Here is a 17,030-nt window from a genome sequence, read left to right as displayed (position 1 = left end):
ACATTTTTGGTAAAAAATGCATTGAATTTGTCATTAAAATAGATGGCATACCACAAACATTAACACAGCTTTTACAAATCCCATACCAGATTGCATGTAACCGAGATGTGTACATTACATTTGTCATTCCAACAGATGTTGCATCACAAACATTTTAATAATAAAATGCATTGCATTTGTCATTCCAACAGATGGCACATCACAATCATTGACACAAGTCTCATACCAAATGGCATATAACACTAGACAAATGAAGAGCACGGTTCTCTGCAAATGTTAACGCTGGGGTCTGCATTGATTACTTAGATATCAACATGCCTTAGACGCTGTTGAATAATTTGCTGGCTGAAAATCCTCAGTGTTAGTGTGTTAAAGAGAGGATGTGCAACATTGTTCATAATGGTACTCAGTTTTATCTTAATTTTCTCAACCATTACTACCTCCAGCAGGTCCATTGCAAGGTTATTATACAGTAGTTTTGCCTTTTTATATTAGTTTTTATTTATATATTTTTTCTCACATTACAGTACTTGGAAATTCAATTTACTTTTAGTTTTCCTTCATTATGTATTTTTAGTTTTAATTTAGCTTTTATTTCACAAAGAACTGTACACTGAAATGGATTGGATATAATCTGGAGTTTAATTTTAGTGGAACCTTTCTATACTACATAGATTACTATCTGGTTTTGTTTTTGTCTGATAAAAACAAGCATAATCAAAACCAGATACTGAATATGAACAATTTTATACCCTTCTGTAATTTTTAAAACATTTTCTATATCATTTGTCAGTCAGTCGGTCATTATCCAACCCGCTGTATCCTAACATTTGTGCTGAACAAATATTCTCTGACTGTTGGCATGTTCCATCTTTTTCTTTTATTGCCCAGAATGGGCAAATTTGTAATGACATTTAGGTGAATTTTAAGGTTTGAGGGTTTTTTATTCTAAATGTCTACAGCACACAACATATCCTGCTCCAAAACAATGGGCTTATAATGAATGTCTTCAATATTGCATTCAAAAATATCCCATACTGGGCTTTGCTATTTTCTACCAGCCATATTGATCTCCGATTCCATCTCAGGCACATAAAATTTCTACAAAGAATTTTGCCATCTGCAGGCCTGAAAAGATATCACTTGTGTGGCCCATCAAGTACCTGTAGCCGTGCTCCACCTCCACATCCACTCCCTGAATAGTAAACTGGTTTACAGACTCATTGGTGCAGTGAAAGTCAAGCAGTTCTTTGGTTTTCCTAATATTAAGTTGAAGACATTTCTCAAAGTTATCAACCGACTCCTCTGTCTCATCTCCCTTGTCAAATACATTCCATTAATGCAGAATCATTGGAGAAGTTCTGCAAGTGACCTGACATGCTGTTATATTTATATTCTAAGGTGTACAGGTATGAACAGAAAAGGTGACATGGTTGTTCCACACAGTCCATTAGTCTCACAAACTGCCAGACAGATAGTCCATTATCGGGGACTCCATAAGCTCATCCACCTGCATATCCCTGAGCTTACCCTTCATATGGTCCAGGACCAGACTCACAAAGAGGTCTTCATGAAGAGAGATGCAAGTGCTGCTATTCTGTAGACATGAGGTGAAGAGACACCTGTCTTCTTTGGATCTGGAACAATACAGGATATTATCCACAGTAGTGGGACTTTCTGGAGCCTTAGTGACAGAGTGAACAGTGTAGGAAGTGAGCAGAGATTTAACTCAGTTAAATAATTTATTTAACTCGGTCTTGCTGGTAATTAATTTAATAATTCATAATGCTTTATTTACTTTTCCTTTCTCTGTCGTTGGAGGCAGGTCTCCGGCTGTTAGGCTTTTATCAAGTTAACTGAAGCCCACTCATTGTAAGAAACAGAATTATATAATTTATTGATAAGCACAAGTATCATAGAAATATGATAACTGCAAATATACAGTATATATATATATATATATATGACAGGATGCTCACAGACTAGACAGATAAACATATAACATAGAATAAACTAGCTGTTTACTTATTTAGAGCTCTAATTTATTTTAGCACAGATAGTTTTACGATTCTAAGAACCTTAGACGTGATGTCTGATGTTGTGTGGAGTTGTTGCTTTTGTTGCTGCTCCAGGTCCAAGTGGAGGAATCTTCTTGCGCTGGATTGCGCTTTTTCTTGCTGCTTGATCCTTTCACTGTGGTGTACAGTGCTTTCCTCAGTTAAGCCGTTTACTGTGTCATCTTTAAATTCATAGGGGAAAGCATTACTCTTTCTGCACAAGAGTTTAGATGATGGAATTCCCTTCTTGAAGTATTGGCCAATTCATAGTTTTTTCAGACTACTGGTCCACAGTTTTGGCTTGGCAGACTGGATTTCAGCTTTCTGGTCCACAAACAGAACATATTGTCAGCTTTCAGCTCCCCCAAAAGAGAGAGAGAGAGAGAGGAAGAGGCTCATCAGCTTTTAGTTTCAGAGATTTTCAGCCATTTTGGAGAGTGTTCTCAGCAGTGACCCCGATGCAGAGTGCCCAAGGGGATCTCCAGAGTTCACCCAGAATTTCCCAGAGAATCTTGTGTGTGTAGCTATTTTTTAAGAAGGCATTCTTTCCTGTTGTGATTGGATTAAAGTCACTTCCAGTTACAAAATCAGTGTCTTCTCATTGGTGAGTGATTTTGTCCATTCTAGTTGTTCTTACTTGAGTCCATTTCATGCCTACTGACCTGAAAGAGTCTGCAAAGGGGCCTCTGGAATGGTGTCACTTCAACTTTGATTTGCACCTTTGTTATCAGATGAAGTACACACAGATCCTGGTACAAGCTGGAGTTCAGCGACTCAGTTTGGAATGTAAGTGGTGGAAGGCACAGCTGGATATCTGCTAAGTCTGCTGCCTTAACAGGCCTGGTGTCTCACTAAAGCCTAGCAGAATGGTCAATGCCAACTTTGTCCTACAACCCGTAGAAGAGATCACCATACAGTTGTCCGGCACAAGCCATAAGTATTCCAGGACTGGCCGACAATACTCAACCCAAAAATGATCTTTTTTATACAGTATGTTACTTAGTCTGTGTAGGCTGCAGTCATGGCCAATAAAAAAAAAAAATCAATATCATGTTTTCATGGAGAACAGAACAATTTCTGCTAGAATGGGTCCCAATGGTGACCAATGCTGGACAACAGCAAGCAATATCAAAAACACAGATGAAAAACTTTAATATTAGTTGTGTTGCACAAACCACATTTCACATCATCCAGTTGTTTGCTCACAACATGAAAATGTTTGTATTTCTTGCCTAAATATTGCTAAATAAATAACTCCAGAAGCACAAACAGGAAGCCCCTTCACATGAGGTTGCAATTTTGAACTGAAGACCTGCCTCTCCCATCATTCACAGGTGAAGAGTACTGTCTTCAATTCAAAAGTGCAATCCTGTGTGAACTCTGCACAGGTAGTGGCTGCACTGACATTCAAATTCAAGTCTCCTGGAGTTCTGAAGAAGTATAGCCAACTACTGTGTCACCGAGCAAGCCACTGAATTTATTTATTATAATTTATTTCCACAACAGAGAATAAGTTCTGGCTTCCTGCAATAAGATGAAGGAGTTAAAAAAATAATAGGTGGACCATTTAAATAAATGGAGTTGTAAATGGGTATTTTTTCAGGTAGAAAATACTCACATAAAAGTCACATACCATCTTATATACCATTTATTACATATGGGAAGGAACCCAGAAAGACAATTCAAACGGACAAATGAGAGGAGGTGAAGATTAGGACAGGTGCCTGTAATTAATCCTGCGTTACTGGGGCCACCACATTTCTCTCAAACATTATAACACTCCCATTTTGACAAATAAAGGTTACCTTACATCCTTTTGTAATTGGTTCAGATACTTCTTCACGAGAAGCAGAGTTATGGACCAAAGCACTGCTACTATCCTGTCTTTTTTGCTTCTTTCCACAAATATGTGAACAAAATAAAATGCAAGTACATTTGAACTGTCCAGCCATTTCTGTATTTTTATTCCAGATTAACTGTTCACATACTACAGGAGCATTGGTCCAGATTTTTGCCCTAGTTCAGGCTTTAGCCTTTCACTCCAGGTCCTCACAGGGTTCTGGGGTAGATAATCAGAGAATTGTCCAAGTTCACCCTGGATACCGTATGCTGAAAACAAGGAGGAGTGACAGATGGGAGTTCTGCTCCAATTCTGCCCCTAATTTCTGCACATCAGCTCCGCACAAGTAGATGTAGAACTCCATGGTGGCTGCCCACAAGTGACAGATACTTACTTAGTGCAAATAACTTAAGAGAACAGGATGGGAGGTTGCTCCATGCTAATTTCTTGAAAGCAGCAAGAGCAGTGTATACACCAAAGGCAACATGTATGTATTATTCACCTCCTTGGAAGTGTTCACATTTTATTATTTTTACAACATTTAACTCACAGTGGACTTAATTTGACAAATTTGACAATGATCAACAGAAAAAGACTCTCCAATGTCAAAGTGAAAACAGATCTCTGCAAAATGGTCTAAATAAATGACAAATATAAAACACAAAATAACTTCTGAAGCTCTGTTAGAGTGACCGTTGGTCACTTAGTAACCTCCTTGCCCAAGGTCCTTCTTGACTGGTTACTCGGTTTGGCCAGATGACCGACTTTAGGGAGAGTCCTGGAGGTTCCATTTTACAATTATTCTGACCACTGTTCTCCTTGGAACAATGAAAGCTGTAGAAATTATTTGACATCATTGCCCGGATCTTTGCTTCACAACAATTTGATGCTGAAGGTCTACAGAGAGTTTCTTGGACTTTATGGCTTTTTTTATTGTCCTGACATTCAGAGTAAATTGTAGGACTATCTTTACACAAATATGGAGGAGCCTTCATAAATGATGTCCATTCAATTCAATTTGCAGCCTGTGGACTAAAATCACGTTCCAGAAACATCTCAAGGAGAATTAAATCAAACAGGATACACCTGACCACAATTTGGGGTGTCACAGCCAAGGGTCTCAATACTTCTATGAATGTGAGATTTCTGTTTTTGATTTTTAATACATTTGCAAACCTTTCTCAAAACATGTTTTGAATTTGTCATTATGGGTTACTGCATGTAGATTGACAGGCAAAATGGCAAATATATCCCAAAAATGAAATCTAAAAAACAATAATATGTGTGATCACCAGCTGGAACGTATGGCTTCTTAATTATGGGTCTTCATCTGTCTCATGGGTATCTTAAAGCTGGTATTGTGCACTTGGTGCCCACTCACTAACTCCTAAGGTCTGTTGCACAACATCTAAGTGTTCTCCACCATGTCCTATCTGCACAACAAGGAATATACCAGGCGTATTTGAAAGCTAAGACTAGATGTGGATTCTAGCAGTTGAGCACCTGAGACACTTGAATTTTCCAGGTTAAGCTGGCACACTTGAAACCGTAAATTTCTGCAACGGTGCTGAAGTGTTCTTGCGCATGCTGAAGCCTTCATGTGTGCTCTCCTTGTAGGAGATGGGCTCTCATGTAACAGAGCTTTGCATGCAACACCTAGAACTTGCCGGAATAAAAACGTTTTTATGAAAGATTGCTCCTCTTGCAATAGCCTCATGCTTCTTGTGCTTTCAATCAGCGAGTGCTGATGATTTATGAAGCCGTCTGTTGGCTTGTTTCTCAGCTTTCTCACCTTAAGCTATCTCTGCCTTTAACTGGATTCAGATGCTTCTTTTTAACTTCCCTCTGTGATGGATTTCAGTCCCACGTTGTTCCTGGAGCCTGAGGCAAGGGTGGTGTCCTGTACACGGTGACGGAACATGAAAGGAAATGCTTTCTTGAAGGATTTGCGGAAACTCTCCCCCATGAAGGCATACACAATGGGGTTCAAGGATGAGTTGGCATAAGACATGCAGTTGGCCCAGGTCTTGATCTTGTAGGTCTCATAGTTGGCCTGAAAACCTGGATAGAAGCCTTGACACAGAAGGAAAAGTTGGATTGGACCCCAGCAGATGCCGAAGAGCAGAACAATGACCACCACCATACGGGTGACCTTCGCCCTCATAGCAACTGAACGCTCTGAGAGAGGCTGCACCTGCTGATGAAGACATAAAGAAAGTATCAAAAAGGGAGAATACTAAGGCCTCACTGGTTACAAGAAGATTCAAAAAGTATTCAGACCCCTTCACTTTTTTCACATTTTCCTGTGGTGACCTTTAATTTATTTTTTCCCCCACCGACATCATGCAACACATAATAGCCCAGAATAGCAAAGGGAAAAACAAGATTTTAGAAATTTTTGCAAATATCTTATATATAAACGTCTACGCATGGAAGTATGTGTGTGTCTGTCTGTCTGGGCTGGAAGTGCAAGGTGGCCTGGAAGTATGAGGCTACAGCATGAAGCTCAAAGAGCCAGCAATGAGGCCCCAAATTAACAAGTCAGAAGAAGAAAGAAGAATGAAGCTGAAAGAAAGCCATTCTGTTCCCAAAGTGAAACTGCCGAGGAAAGACTAGTCAGTCAGTCATTATCCAACCCACTATATCCTAACACAGTGTCTGCTGGAGCCAATCTCAGCCAGCTCCGGGTGCAAGGCAGGAACAAATCCTGGGCAGGGAACCCACCGCAGGACACACACACAAGGGACAATTTAGGATCGGCAATGCACCTAACCTGCATGCCTTTAGACTATGGGAGGAAACCGGAGCACCTGGAGGAAACCCATGCAGACACGGGGAGAACATGCAAACACCACACAGGGAGGACCCGGGAAGTGAACCCAGGTCTCCTTACTGTGAGGCAGCAGTGCTACCACTGCACCACTGTGCCGCCCAAGGAAAGACAAATGAGAGAGAAACTTGCTTAGCTGCTGATAGACAAGGGGGGGCTTTATGTCCACAAAACGAAACCGCCAACTCTGCATTTCAATTTTTTCTGATGATTTCAATAGTTTCTAGGAGCCTGGGCTTTTTACAGCATGGGCTTACATGGCTAGTAAATTCTGTATGTATATATATACTAGCTGTGTAAGCCCATGCTGTGAAAAGCCTGGGCTCCTAGACACCATGGATTCTGGCACTTCAATCAATCAATCGAATCGATTGTGCATTAGTGGCTAAGCAAGGTTCTATTTTTTTGTAGGTTTCGTTTTGCTGATGTACTTGCGTCCCTTGTGTGTTAGCGGCAGGGGTTTCACTTTGGTGACAGAGTCGTTTTCTTTGAGCATCATGCTGCAGCCTTGCACTTCTGGGCCAGATAGACAGACACACACACTTCCATGTGTAGAGGTTTATACATATATACAGTATATATTTATATATGTATAGAGAGAGAGAGAGAGAGATATATATATTTATATATATATATATATACATATATATAAATATATACAGTATATGTACATATTGTAACAAAGGCTATTATAGGCTCCTGACCCGACACAGAAAAACACAGAGGCACGTATAAAAAGTACAAAAGACTTTTATTTTTCTTCAGCTGTGGGACACGTCTTCCCCGTGCCACACAGCCCAAACACAGTCCCAAAGCACACACTGAAAACCCAACCAACAATCCTCCTCCTCCTCTTCCACCACTCCTCCTCAAGCTAAGTCCTCCTCCTAACAACCCTGGCTCCCTGAGTTTTGGTGGCTGGCCCTTTTTATAACCCACCCGGAAGTGTTCCAGGTGCTTGACCACCTGGTCCTATTTGCACCTCCGGGTGGGGCTGAAGATTCATCCAGCCAGGCTGCTGAGTCCATGCAGCTCCCACTAGCGGCCATCCGAGCCCCCAACCAGGCTGTGGAGGACTCCATCTTCCATGGAGCCCTGCGGGTGGTTGGGGAATCACCGTCAGCCATGGAGGCTGCCACCAAGCGTCCCAGGGGAGGTACTGGAGTGCCCATGGTGGCTCCCCCAGAACATAAGCAGCAGGGGCATCCCTGCCGGGCATGGGACCCGGCTGTCCGTCACAATATATATAAATATCCTATTCTCACAAGTATTCAAACTCTTTACTTAGTACTTAGCAGTCATGTGAAAACATTAGGACACCCTTTGAAAGCATGTGGTTTTTGTAACATTTTTAATAAATGGTTATTTCATCTCCGTTTCAACAATACAGAGAGATTAAAGTAATCCAACTAAACAAAGAAAACTGAAGAAAAGTCTTTTCAAGATCTTCTGTAAATGTCATTCTACAAAAATGCCTATTCTAACTGAGGAAAAGATAGGACACCCTCACATGTATTCCCTCTTAAATTGGCTCAGATCTCACACAGGTATATCACACCAGGTGCACATAATTAGTAGATCGTTACTCTGCATGTTGAATGAGGCTTGCCCTATTTAAACCTCAGACATTTAGTTTGGTGTGCTCCTGACTGTTGAAGTGAGAGTGAGCACCATGGTGAGAACAAAAGAGCTGTCAGAGGACTTCAGAAAAAAGATTGTAGCAGCCTATGAGTCTGGGAAGGGATTTAAAAGATCTCAAAAGATTTTGAAATCAGCCATTCCACTGTCCGGAAGATAGTCTACAAGTGGAGGGCTTTCAAAACAACTGCCAACATGCCCAGGACTGGTCGCCCCAGCAAGTTCACCCCAAGAGCAGACCGCAAGATGCTAAAAGAGGTCTCCAAAACCCTAAAGTGTCATCTCGAGAACTACAGCAGGCTCTGGCTACTGTTGATGTAGAAGTACATGCCTCTACAATCAGAAAGAGACTGTACAAGTTTAACTTGCATGGGAGGTGTGCAAGGAGGAAACCTTTGCTTTCCAAGAGAAACATCGAGGCCAGACTGACATTTGCCAGAGATAAAGTTGACAAAGACCAGGACTTCTGGAATAATGTTCTTTGGACAGATGAGTCCAAAATTGAATTATTTGGACACAACAGCAGAGGACATGTTTGGCGTAAACCAAACACAGCATTCCAAGAAAAGAACCTCATACCAACTGTGAAGCATGGAGGTGGAAGTGTCATGGTTTGGGGCTGCTTTGCTGCAGCAGGACCTGGTCAGCTCACCATCATAGAATCCACGATGAATTCTACTGTGTATCAGAAGGTGCTTGAAGAACATGTGAGACCATCAGTTAGAAAATTAAAGCTGAAGCGGAACTGGACCATGCAACATGACAATGACCCAAAACATACTAGTAAATCAACCAAAGATTGGCTGAAAAAGAAGAAATGGAGAGTCCTGGAATGGCCAAGTCAAAGTCCAGATTTGAATCCCATTGAGATGCTGTGGGGTGACTTGAAAAGGGCTGTACGTGCAAGAAACCCTCAAACATCTCACAGCTGAAAAAGTTCTGCATTGAGGAGTGGGGTAAAATTTCCTCAGACCGATGTCGAAGACTGGTAGATGGCTACAAGAACCGTCTCACTGCAGTTATTTCAGCCAAAGGAGGTAACACTCGCTATTAGGGGCAAGGGTGTCCTATCTTTTCCTCAGTTAGAATAGGCATTTTTGTAGAATGACATTTACAGAAGATCTTGAAAAGACTTTTCTTCAGTTTTCTTTGTTTAGTTGGATTACTTTAATCTCTCTGTATTGTTGAAACGGAGATGAAATAACCATTTATTAAAAATGTTACAAAAACCACATGCTTTCAAAGGGTGTCCTAATGTTTTCACATGACTGTAGTTGAAGCCCCTTTTTGCAACCATTCTGGTTTATAGTCTTTATGGGGCCAATGCAAGAAGCTTCACACACCTGGATTTGGGGATTTTCTGTCATTCTTCTCTGCAGATTCTCTTAAGTTCTATCAGTTTGGATGGAGACCGTCCATTGACAGCTATTTTCTGGTCTCTCCAAAGATGTTTGATTTCTTTCAAGTCATTGCTTTGGCTGTGCCATTCAAAAACATTCCCAGAGTCATCCCTAAGCCACTTTTGTGTTGTCTTTGCTTCGTTCTGCTGGAAGGTGAAACTTCAGCTCAGTCTGAGGTCCAGAATGCTGTGGAGGAGGTTTTCATTAGGGATATCTCTGTACTTTGGACTTTCCTGCTTTCCCTCAACCCTGTTTAAGCTCCCAGTCTCTGCTGCTGAAATAAACACCCACAGTATGATGCTACCACCATGCTTCATTATTAGAATGTATTGCACAGGTGATGAGTTGTGCCTGGTTTCCTCCAGACATAGCATTAATCTTGGCCTCATCAGACAAGGTAATCTTGTTTCTCACAGTCTAAGAGTCCTTAAGGTGCCTTTTTGCAAACTCCAAGTGGGCTTCCATGTGTCTTTTACTGAGGAAAGGCTTCTGTCTGGTTATTCTGTCATAAAGCCCAGATCAGTTTCTGCGATTGTTGGCCTTCTGGAAGTTTCTTCTATCTCCATAGATATCTTATGGAGCTCAGCCAGAGTGACCACGAGGTTCATGGCCTGTCATGGCTTGTCTCCCATGATTACTCAGTTTAGCTGGGTGGCCATCTACAGGAAGAGTTGTGGCTGTTCCTATCTTCTTCCATTTAAGATTAGGTAAGACAACTGTACTCTTGGGAATGAATCTTCAGTGCTACAGGAATGTTTGTTGTAGCCTTCACCTAGATCTGTGACCTTGACACATTCCTGTCTCTAAACTCGGCAGACAATTCTTTTGCTCTTGTGGCTTAGCTTTTCCAATCATGTCCTGTCAAGCGAATTAACCACGGGTGGACTCCAAACACAGTGCAGAATCAACTCAACGATGATCAGTGGAATGGGATGCACCTGAGCCAAATTTCATGTATCATAGCAAAGGATCTGAATACTTGTGTCAATGTGATATTTCCCCCCCTTTTTTATTTTTAATAAATATGCAAAAATTTCTAAAATCCTGTTTTCACTTTGTCATTCTAGGGTACTGAATGATGCTTGATGAGGGAAAAAAATAATTGAAATCATTTTAGCATAAGGCTGTAACATAGCAAAATGGGAAACAAGTGAAGGGGTCTGAATTCATTGTAAATGAAGAAAGATCCTAGTGACCTGTGATTTGTGAGCTTGAAGGTGGCAATACCTGATAGTTGTTATCGATGGGCTCGACTACGGGCCTTCCCACACGCTTCAGCATAATGGTGTAACAGATGCAGATGGTCAGGAGGGGTAGGAGGTACACGGCCAAGAAAGTATAGAGGATATAGCTTTTTTGCTGAGATGGCGTCGGAAACTTCTCCATGCAGTAGGTACGCAGGCCATACCAGAAACCCACTTCTGTGTGGTGATACAGGGCCATGGGGAGAGACAAGATAAAGGAGCCTGTATTCAGAAGAACAAAAGAAAAGTCAGAATGGCACTGAACTAATGAAAATTAACAACATTAATGCTGCCTTGCTCACCATTTAAGTGGCAACCATATTGTTTTGGTCTTCTTACATATATTTTTTTACTAGGGTGTTGTACCATGTTAGCCATCTTGCCTGAACAAGGGGCCTGAGTTGCCTTGAAAACTTGCATATTGTAATATTTTTAGTTAGCCAATAAAAGGTGTCACTTTTTTCATTTATAGAATGTATTATTTTTTTTACCATTTCAGAATCTTTTTGTATATAAACGTCTACACATGGAAGTGTGTGCGTCTGTCTGTCCGGCCTGTTAGTGACAGGTGGAATCGGGGTAAGGGTTCCACCTTCGAGGAAACAGAAACTTGCTTAGCCGCTGGGATGCCCCTGGAATGGAAGGATGGGGGAAGGCAGCTACTTGCCTCCAAAACGCTAGATGGTAGCTTCCCTGGAGTCCTGTGGTACCCCATATTCCCGAAGGGCACTCTGGGACATGAAGTTCTGACACACAGCCCTGTTGGGTGCCACCAGGGGGGAGCTGTGAAAGGACCTGGGGGCGTATTCTTTCCTTATAGCCCAGAAGTACGAGGTAGTCACGAGGATGGAAGCCCTAAAGTATTTCTGGGCTAAAGAAAATCTCAGTTCTTTGTTAGACCTGGAAGTGCCACCCAGTCACGTGGTCGTAAGGACAGAAGCACTTCCAGGTCAAGGACTATATAAAGGACTGTTGGGACGCCAGCAAGAGAGCTAGAGTTGGGATTGAGTAGGACAGAATTTGCTGGGAGGAGTAGAAGAGAGATTTGTGTGCTTTACTACTGTTATTACAGTTGTTGCTTGTTTATTGTGGTGGAGGTGCTTTGGGGCACTGTAGAAGAAAATGAAACAACTTCTTGCTGTTTTTATCCTGTGTCCTGCATCTGTCTGTTGGGAAAAGGTGAGCAACAGTGCCACCAAGCGGCCATGCTATGACACTGCTAATACAGAAGGGAGGCGAGCACATCTGCAAAATGAAATCTCCGAAGAAAGACAAACTCGCTTAGCTGCTAATGCACAAGCGATGTCAGCACGTCGGCAAAACAAAACCTCCTAAGAGAGAGACGTCCAGAGTTGTTCCTTTCAATTATCCGACATCTCTACATTTCAATTTTTTTTCTAATGATTTCAATAGTTTCTAGGACCCCTGGGTTTTTCAGAGCACGGGCTTACACAGCTAGTATAATAATAATGGAATTGCTCAGAGATTGATTAGTAATTGCTGTGACACTGTTCATCATTAGGGGACATGTTCATTTACAATGGCGTAGCGCATAATTTGTAGGCCCACCCTACAATAGTAAAGATTAGCCTCCCCCATCCCCCAAAATATAAAAAAGCATTTAGTTTAAACCAGTGTTTCTCAAATAGTGGTAGCGCCTTGACCTCGGGAACATGCTTTTTTATTTTTCTTTTAAATTTTTTTTGAATTTAGAATGCACTTTAAATCTTTTCTGTTACATTTAATAAAGCTATTCTTTGTTGTAAATTGGTCCATATTTCTTTCTTTTTTTATTCTCTTATACGTTAATAAGGATACAGTGTTATGCAGAGGTGTACTTATAACAATTTTTTAGACAAATGATACTATTTATAGTCGCGCTAAGTGCGAGATGTTTTCTTCTTCCTAGGGGGGGCATGACAGAAAATAATTGAGAAGCACTGGTTTAAACCCACTTGCCTCTCCTCTGAAGTGAAAAAGTATTAAAATAAATGATTTTTTTTTGGAGATCATATTGTGTTTGGCAAATTTGTTGCAATTCAGGCGAAAACTGCTGTGTGTTAACATAATAATGAAACATTTCATGACTCCAGTGTTTTTATTTTTTTGTGAATTTCCCCTTGGGATTAATAAAGTATCTATCTATCTATCTATCTATCTATCTATCTATCTATCTATCTATCTATCTATCTATCTATCTATCTATCTATCTATCTATCTATCTATCTATCTATCTATCTATTATATAGTGCCTTTCACATCTATCTATCTATCTATCTATCTATCTATTGTGGCCCCGCGGCGGAGCCCGCGGGACGCCAGGAGGACGTGAGGAGGGCTTGTGCCTCCTCCAGACCGCGAGGCGTCCGTCCTGCTTCTGTTGGGGGCCACGGGTTGAGGGCATGGAAGCCCTTCCCTGTAGGGGCCCGTGGTCACCGCCAGGCGGCGCCCCGATGCCGGTTTATCCCGTGGTTGCCGGTTGGGGCTGGAGCCCGGCGGGGCGCTTGAGGACCGGAGGAGGCGAGTGCCTCCTCCAGACGGAGTGGGGCGTCCGTCCTGGTTAGGCAGGGGGCCTCGGGTACAGGGCTTTGAAGCCCAGCCCTGTAGGGACCCGTGGCCACCGCCAGGCGGCGCCGGTGCCTAATTATCCCGGAGCCCGCACTTCCGCCACACCAGGAAGTGCCGGGGAAGACTTTGTGTGGCGCCGGAGAGCTGCCAGGAAGGCAGCCGACACTTCCGCCACGCTGGGGCGTGCCAAGGAACAGATGGCGGAAGCACCTGGGGCTCATCCGGGGCATTATTTAAGGGGCCGCCTCCCTCCAGTCATTGGTGGAAGTCGGGAGGAAGCAGACGGAGCTGGAGAGAGGACGGGAGGCGGCCAGGACAAAGGCAAAGAGACTGTGGGCCCTGGACTTTGGGGAAATCAGTGCAAGAGGCACTGGGGTTCGTGAGTGCACGTGACATTTATATGATTGTAAATAGTGTAAATAAACGGTGTGTGGGTGCAAAAATGATGTCCGTCTGTCTGTGCCGGGGCCAGCGTTCACACTATCTATCTATATATTTACTTATTTTTGTTTATTAATACTTTAAATTGTTATTTCTTCTTTGGTACACGTTTATTAAAGTATAAGCTTGGTATTTCTCAAGTGGACTTTATTTCTTCACAATCATGTGTCGCAGATGGCTGGGGCGACCCAGCCAGGACACCCAGGAGGACCGGAGGAGGGCTCACGCCTCCCCAGACCATATGAGGGTGCCCGCCTTGGTGCCTATGGGGACCACGGGTACAGAGCTTTGAAACTCAACCCTGTAGGGGCCCGTGGTCACCACGAGGGGTGCCCCAATGCCTTGGGAGTCCTGGGCCTCAGCACTTCCGCCACACCCGTGTCATGCGGAAATTAGCAGGGCCTCTTCTAGAAAAGTATACTCAGAGTCTCGATATGCAGGATGTCATAGTCATAACTCGTGTTGATGTCATGTCAGCCGGTTATCATTATCATACATATTTTTGTGCATTAATATTCAGACTTTGGAATGTTTTCAAAGACGTACATGTACGGAATTTGACCTTGAAGAGGGATTTTTAAAAGGGTTCCTCAGATATATATACATAATGGAGAATATAACTTGACAAATCTGTTTGAACGGGACATGCGGACCTCAAAAGTGGGACCCTCTTAGGCACAGGGCCTGGGGCAGTTGCCCTACTTGCCACCCCCCAAACGCCACTCTTGGATCCACGTCCCTGGTCATAAAGGGTATTGTGGAGGAAGACAAGTGATGAAGTAAATTACACACCTGATTTCCTTTTAAAATGGCTGAATCTCACAACAATGTTTTGCTTCTTTTCCTTTCTTTAAAAGACTATGTTTTGCAAAGTGTGTGTAATCTCAAGACATGGATTTCGAATACTCGATAAAATTATAAAAAAAAAAAAAATGGACATGAAGTTTTAAGATTTTTTTTTTCACAATGGGACCCTGGTACCCATTAGCTTCATTATAAAACACAATGAAAAAAATATATAAAAAATACTTTACTTTAGAATACAATTTCATATGGCAAAATTAATATATTCCATGATTATGAAGATATAACTTGGGCTTCTGCAAAGTGCCCTCAGTCATCTCTTTGCAAACAACAAAGTGGAATGGATGAGTATCACCCATCCTAACTCCCTGTTGCTGTTTTCTTAGAAATAAATGAATGGCAGACGAAAATGTCACACCATGACACGTGAGCCTGCCCACACACAAATGTGCATCTGCTCAGAGAATCCATTCACTCTTTCCATACCCGCTTAACAGACCTACACTAGCAGGAAAACATAAAATGGGGGTTTACCACTCGCTCAAATTTCAGCAGCTAATTCCATTAATAGTAGCGTTAAAACACATATGAAGTAAACACTCAGACATCATTTCTAACTTACCAATCCAAATGCCCACACTCACAGCCGTGGCTACACGTGGGCTGCGTCTTCTCAGTGACTGCAGTGGGTAAAGAGTAGCATAGCAGCGATCGACACTTATGGCAGTCAGAGTGATGCAAGTGGCCTGAACTGTGACCTACCAATCCAGACAGAAAGAAAGACAGAAAAGTGAATGGTTGAGGGGTTAAATGTGACGTGACTTCAGGACAGCAGGAAGACAAAGGTCAAGGTAAAAACAAATGGAATTGAGCACAACAGTATGCTGCATTACTGCCCTCTACTGTCTTAAAGATGTTACTGTTCTATACAATAAGTATTAAAATATTTTTTTCAGTGTTTTTTCTTCCTCTAAACTTGATGCCTTATGTAGAGGCCCTGTTGGGTTCCATGGGTGCTGCTGAAGATGCTGCAAGAATTTCCAAGCCCTAATTTATTGTGGTTACGAGTCACCCGAAAGTGCTGCTGGACCACGTTAATGTGCCATTGGAAGTATTCCTGGGTGCAGGATAAAAGGAGCCTGCTGCCACTGCTCCAGGAGCCACAGTCTGGAGGTAGAAGACTAAGCTTGTCAGAGGAGGAGTGGAGGCAGAAGAAGAAGAAGAGAGAGAGAGAGACTGAGAGAGAGACTGAGAGAGAGTGCCGTGTGATATTATTGTGCTTAGTTGTAACTGTGGTGTGCAGGTGGGAGATGATTTGGGAAGTGTTTCCCATAGAAAAGTAAAAATGTTTGTTACTGCACTTGTGGCTGTGTCTGTCTTTGTCAGGTTTGGAGAGCTGATGCGCACCCTGGAGGCCACTATATATATATATTGTAAAAGAGACAACAACAAGCAGCATAAAGGTTTGGGGTTATCCGGCCCCTTATATTGTAGACAATCCACAATTAGATTAGATTAGATTAGATTCACTTTATTGTCATTACACATGTATAAATACAGGGCAACGAAATTAACGAAAAAACTCTGGTCAAAATATAAACACAAATATGTTAATACGCGCGACGCAATTCTAGGCGTCGGTGGCCATTTTATAAGGGAGGAGCCGGAAGTGGAGGAATGCTGGGAAGGAACCGTGAGGGAGGATGGGACTGAGGACGTCAGGAAAGATGGCGGAGGAAGGGCGGAAGTAAGCGTATTGCGGGAAGACTTATGATGGCGGAGCGTCTTTTTTCCTGGAAGAAATCAAAGGAGAAAGGTTAGTACCCGCCACTTCCTGCCGCTAACGTCTTCCGAAGCGGTTTAAGGTCCGTCTGCGGTCTCCTATTCGCGCGTGACACGATATATATATATATATATATATATATATATATATATATATACTTGTATATAAATTTATTCTATTTATCTATAAAATCTGTTTATGTCTTTATTTATTGACCTTCTGTTAAAAGCTTAATTTCCCTCTGGGGAAAAATAAAGTTCTATCTATCTATCCATCTATCTATCTATCTATTGTCACACACATGCGCATGGGAGGCAGCTAAAGAGCTTGAGTAAGGGCAGTTCCGAGACATACTGGGATGTAGCAGAGTGCACTGACATTTTTTCTCCCTTGCCTGCAGACCATTCACGGGAAATTCCACTTGG

At 42.2% G+C, this 17,030-nt stretch overlaps 1 protein-coding gene across 1 annotated transcript in view; it reads right to left on the bottom strand.

The window, feature by feature from the left end:
- Positions 1–5,105: 5,105 nt before the first annotated feature.
- The window catches only part of LOC120539978 (G-protein coupled receptor 54-like), a 42,323-nt gene continuing 30,398 nt past the window's right edge, over positions 5,106–17,030 (bottom strand). The window contains exons 4-6 of the mRNA XM_039770387.1: positions 15,445–15,580; positions 10,993–11,231; positions 5,106–6,094 (exon numbers count right to left, since the gene is read on the bottom strand). Of these exons, the coding sequence (XP_039626321.1) occupies positions 5,732–6,094; positions 10,993–11,231; positions 15,445–15,580 (738 nt within the window). The 3' untranslated portion in view covers positions 5,106–5,731. The remainder of the gene's footprint in view (positions 6,095–10,992; positions 11,232–15,444; positions 15,581–17,030) is intronic.

The sequence above is a fragment of the Polypterus senegalus genome, chromosome 12, assembly GCF_016835505.1.
Source record: "Polypterus senegalus isolate Bchr_013 chromosome 12, ASM1683550v1, whole genome shotgun sequence".
Lineage (NCBI taxonomy): Eukaryota > Metazoa > Chordata > Cladistia > Polypteriformes > Polypteridae > Polypterus > Polypterus senegalus.
This window is presented reverse-complemented; position numbering and strand designations above follow the sequence as displayed.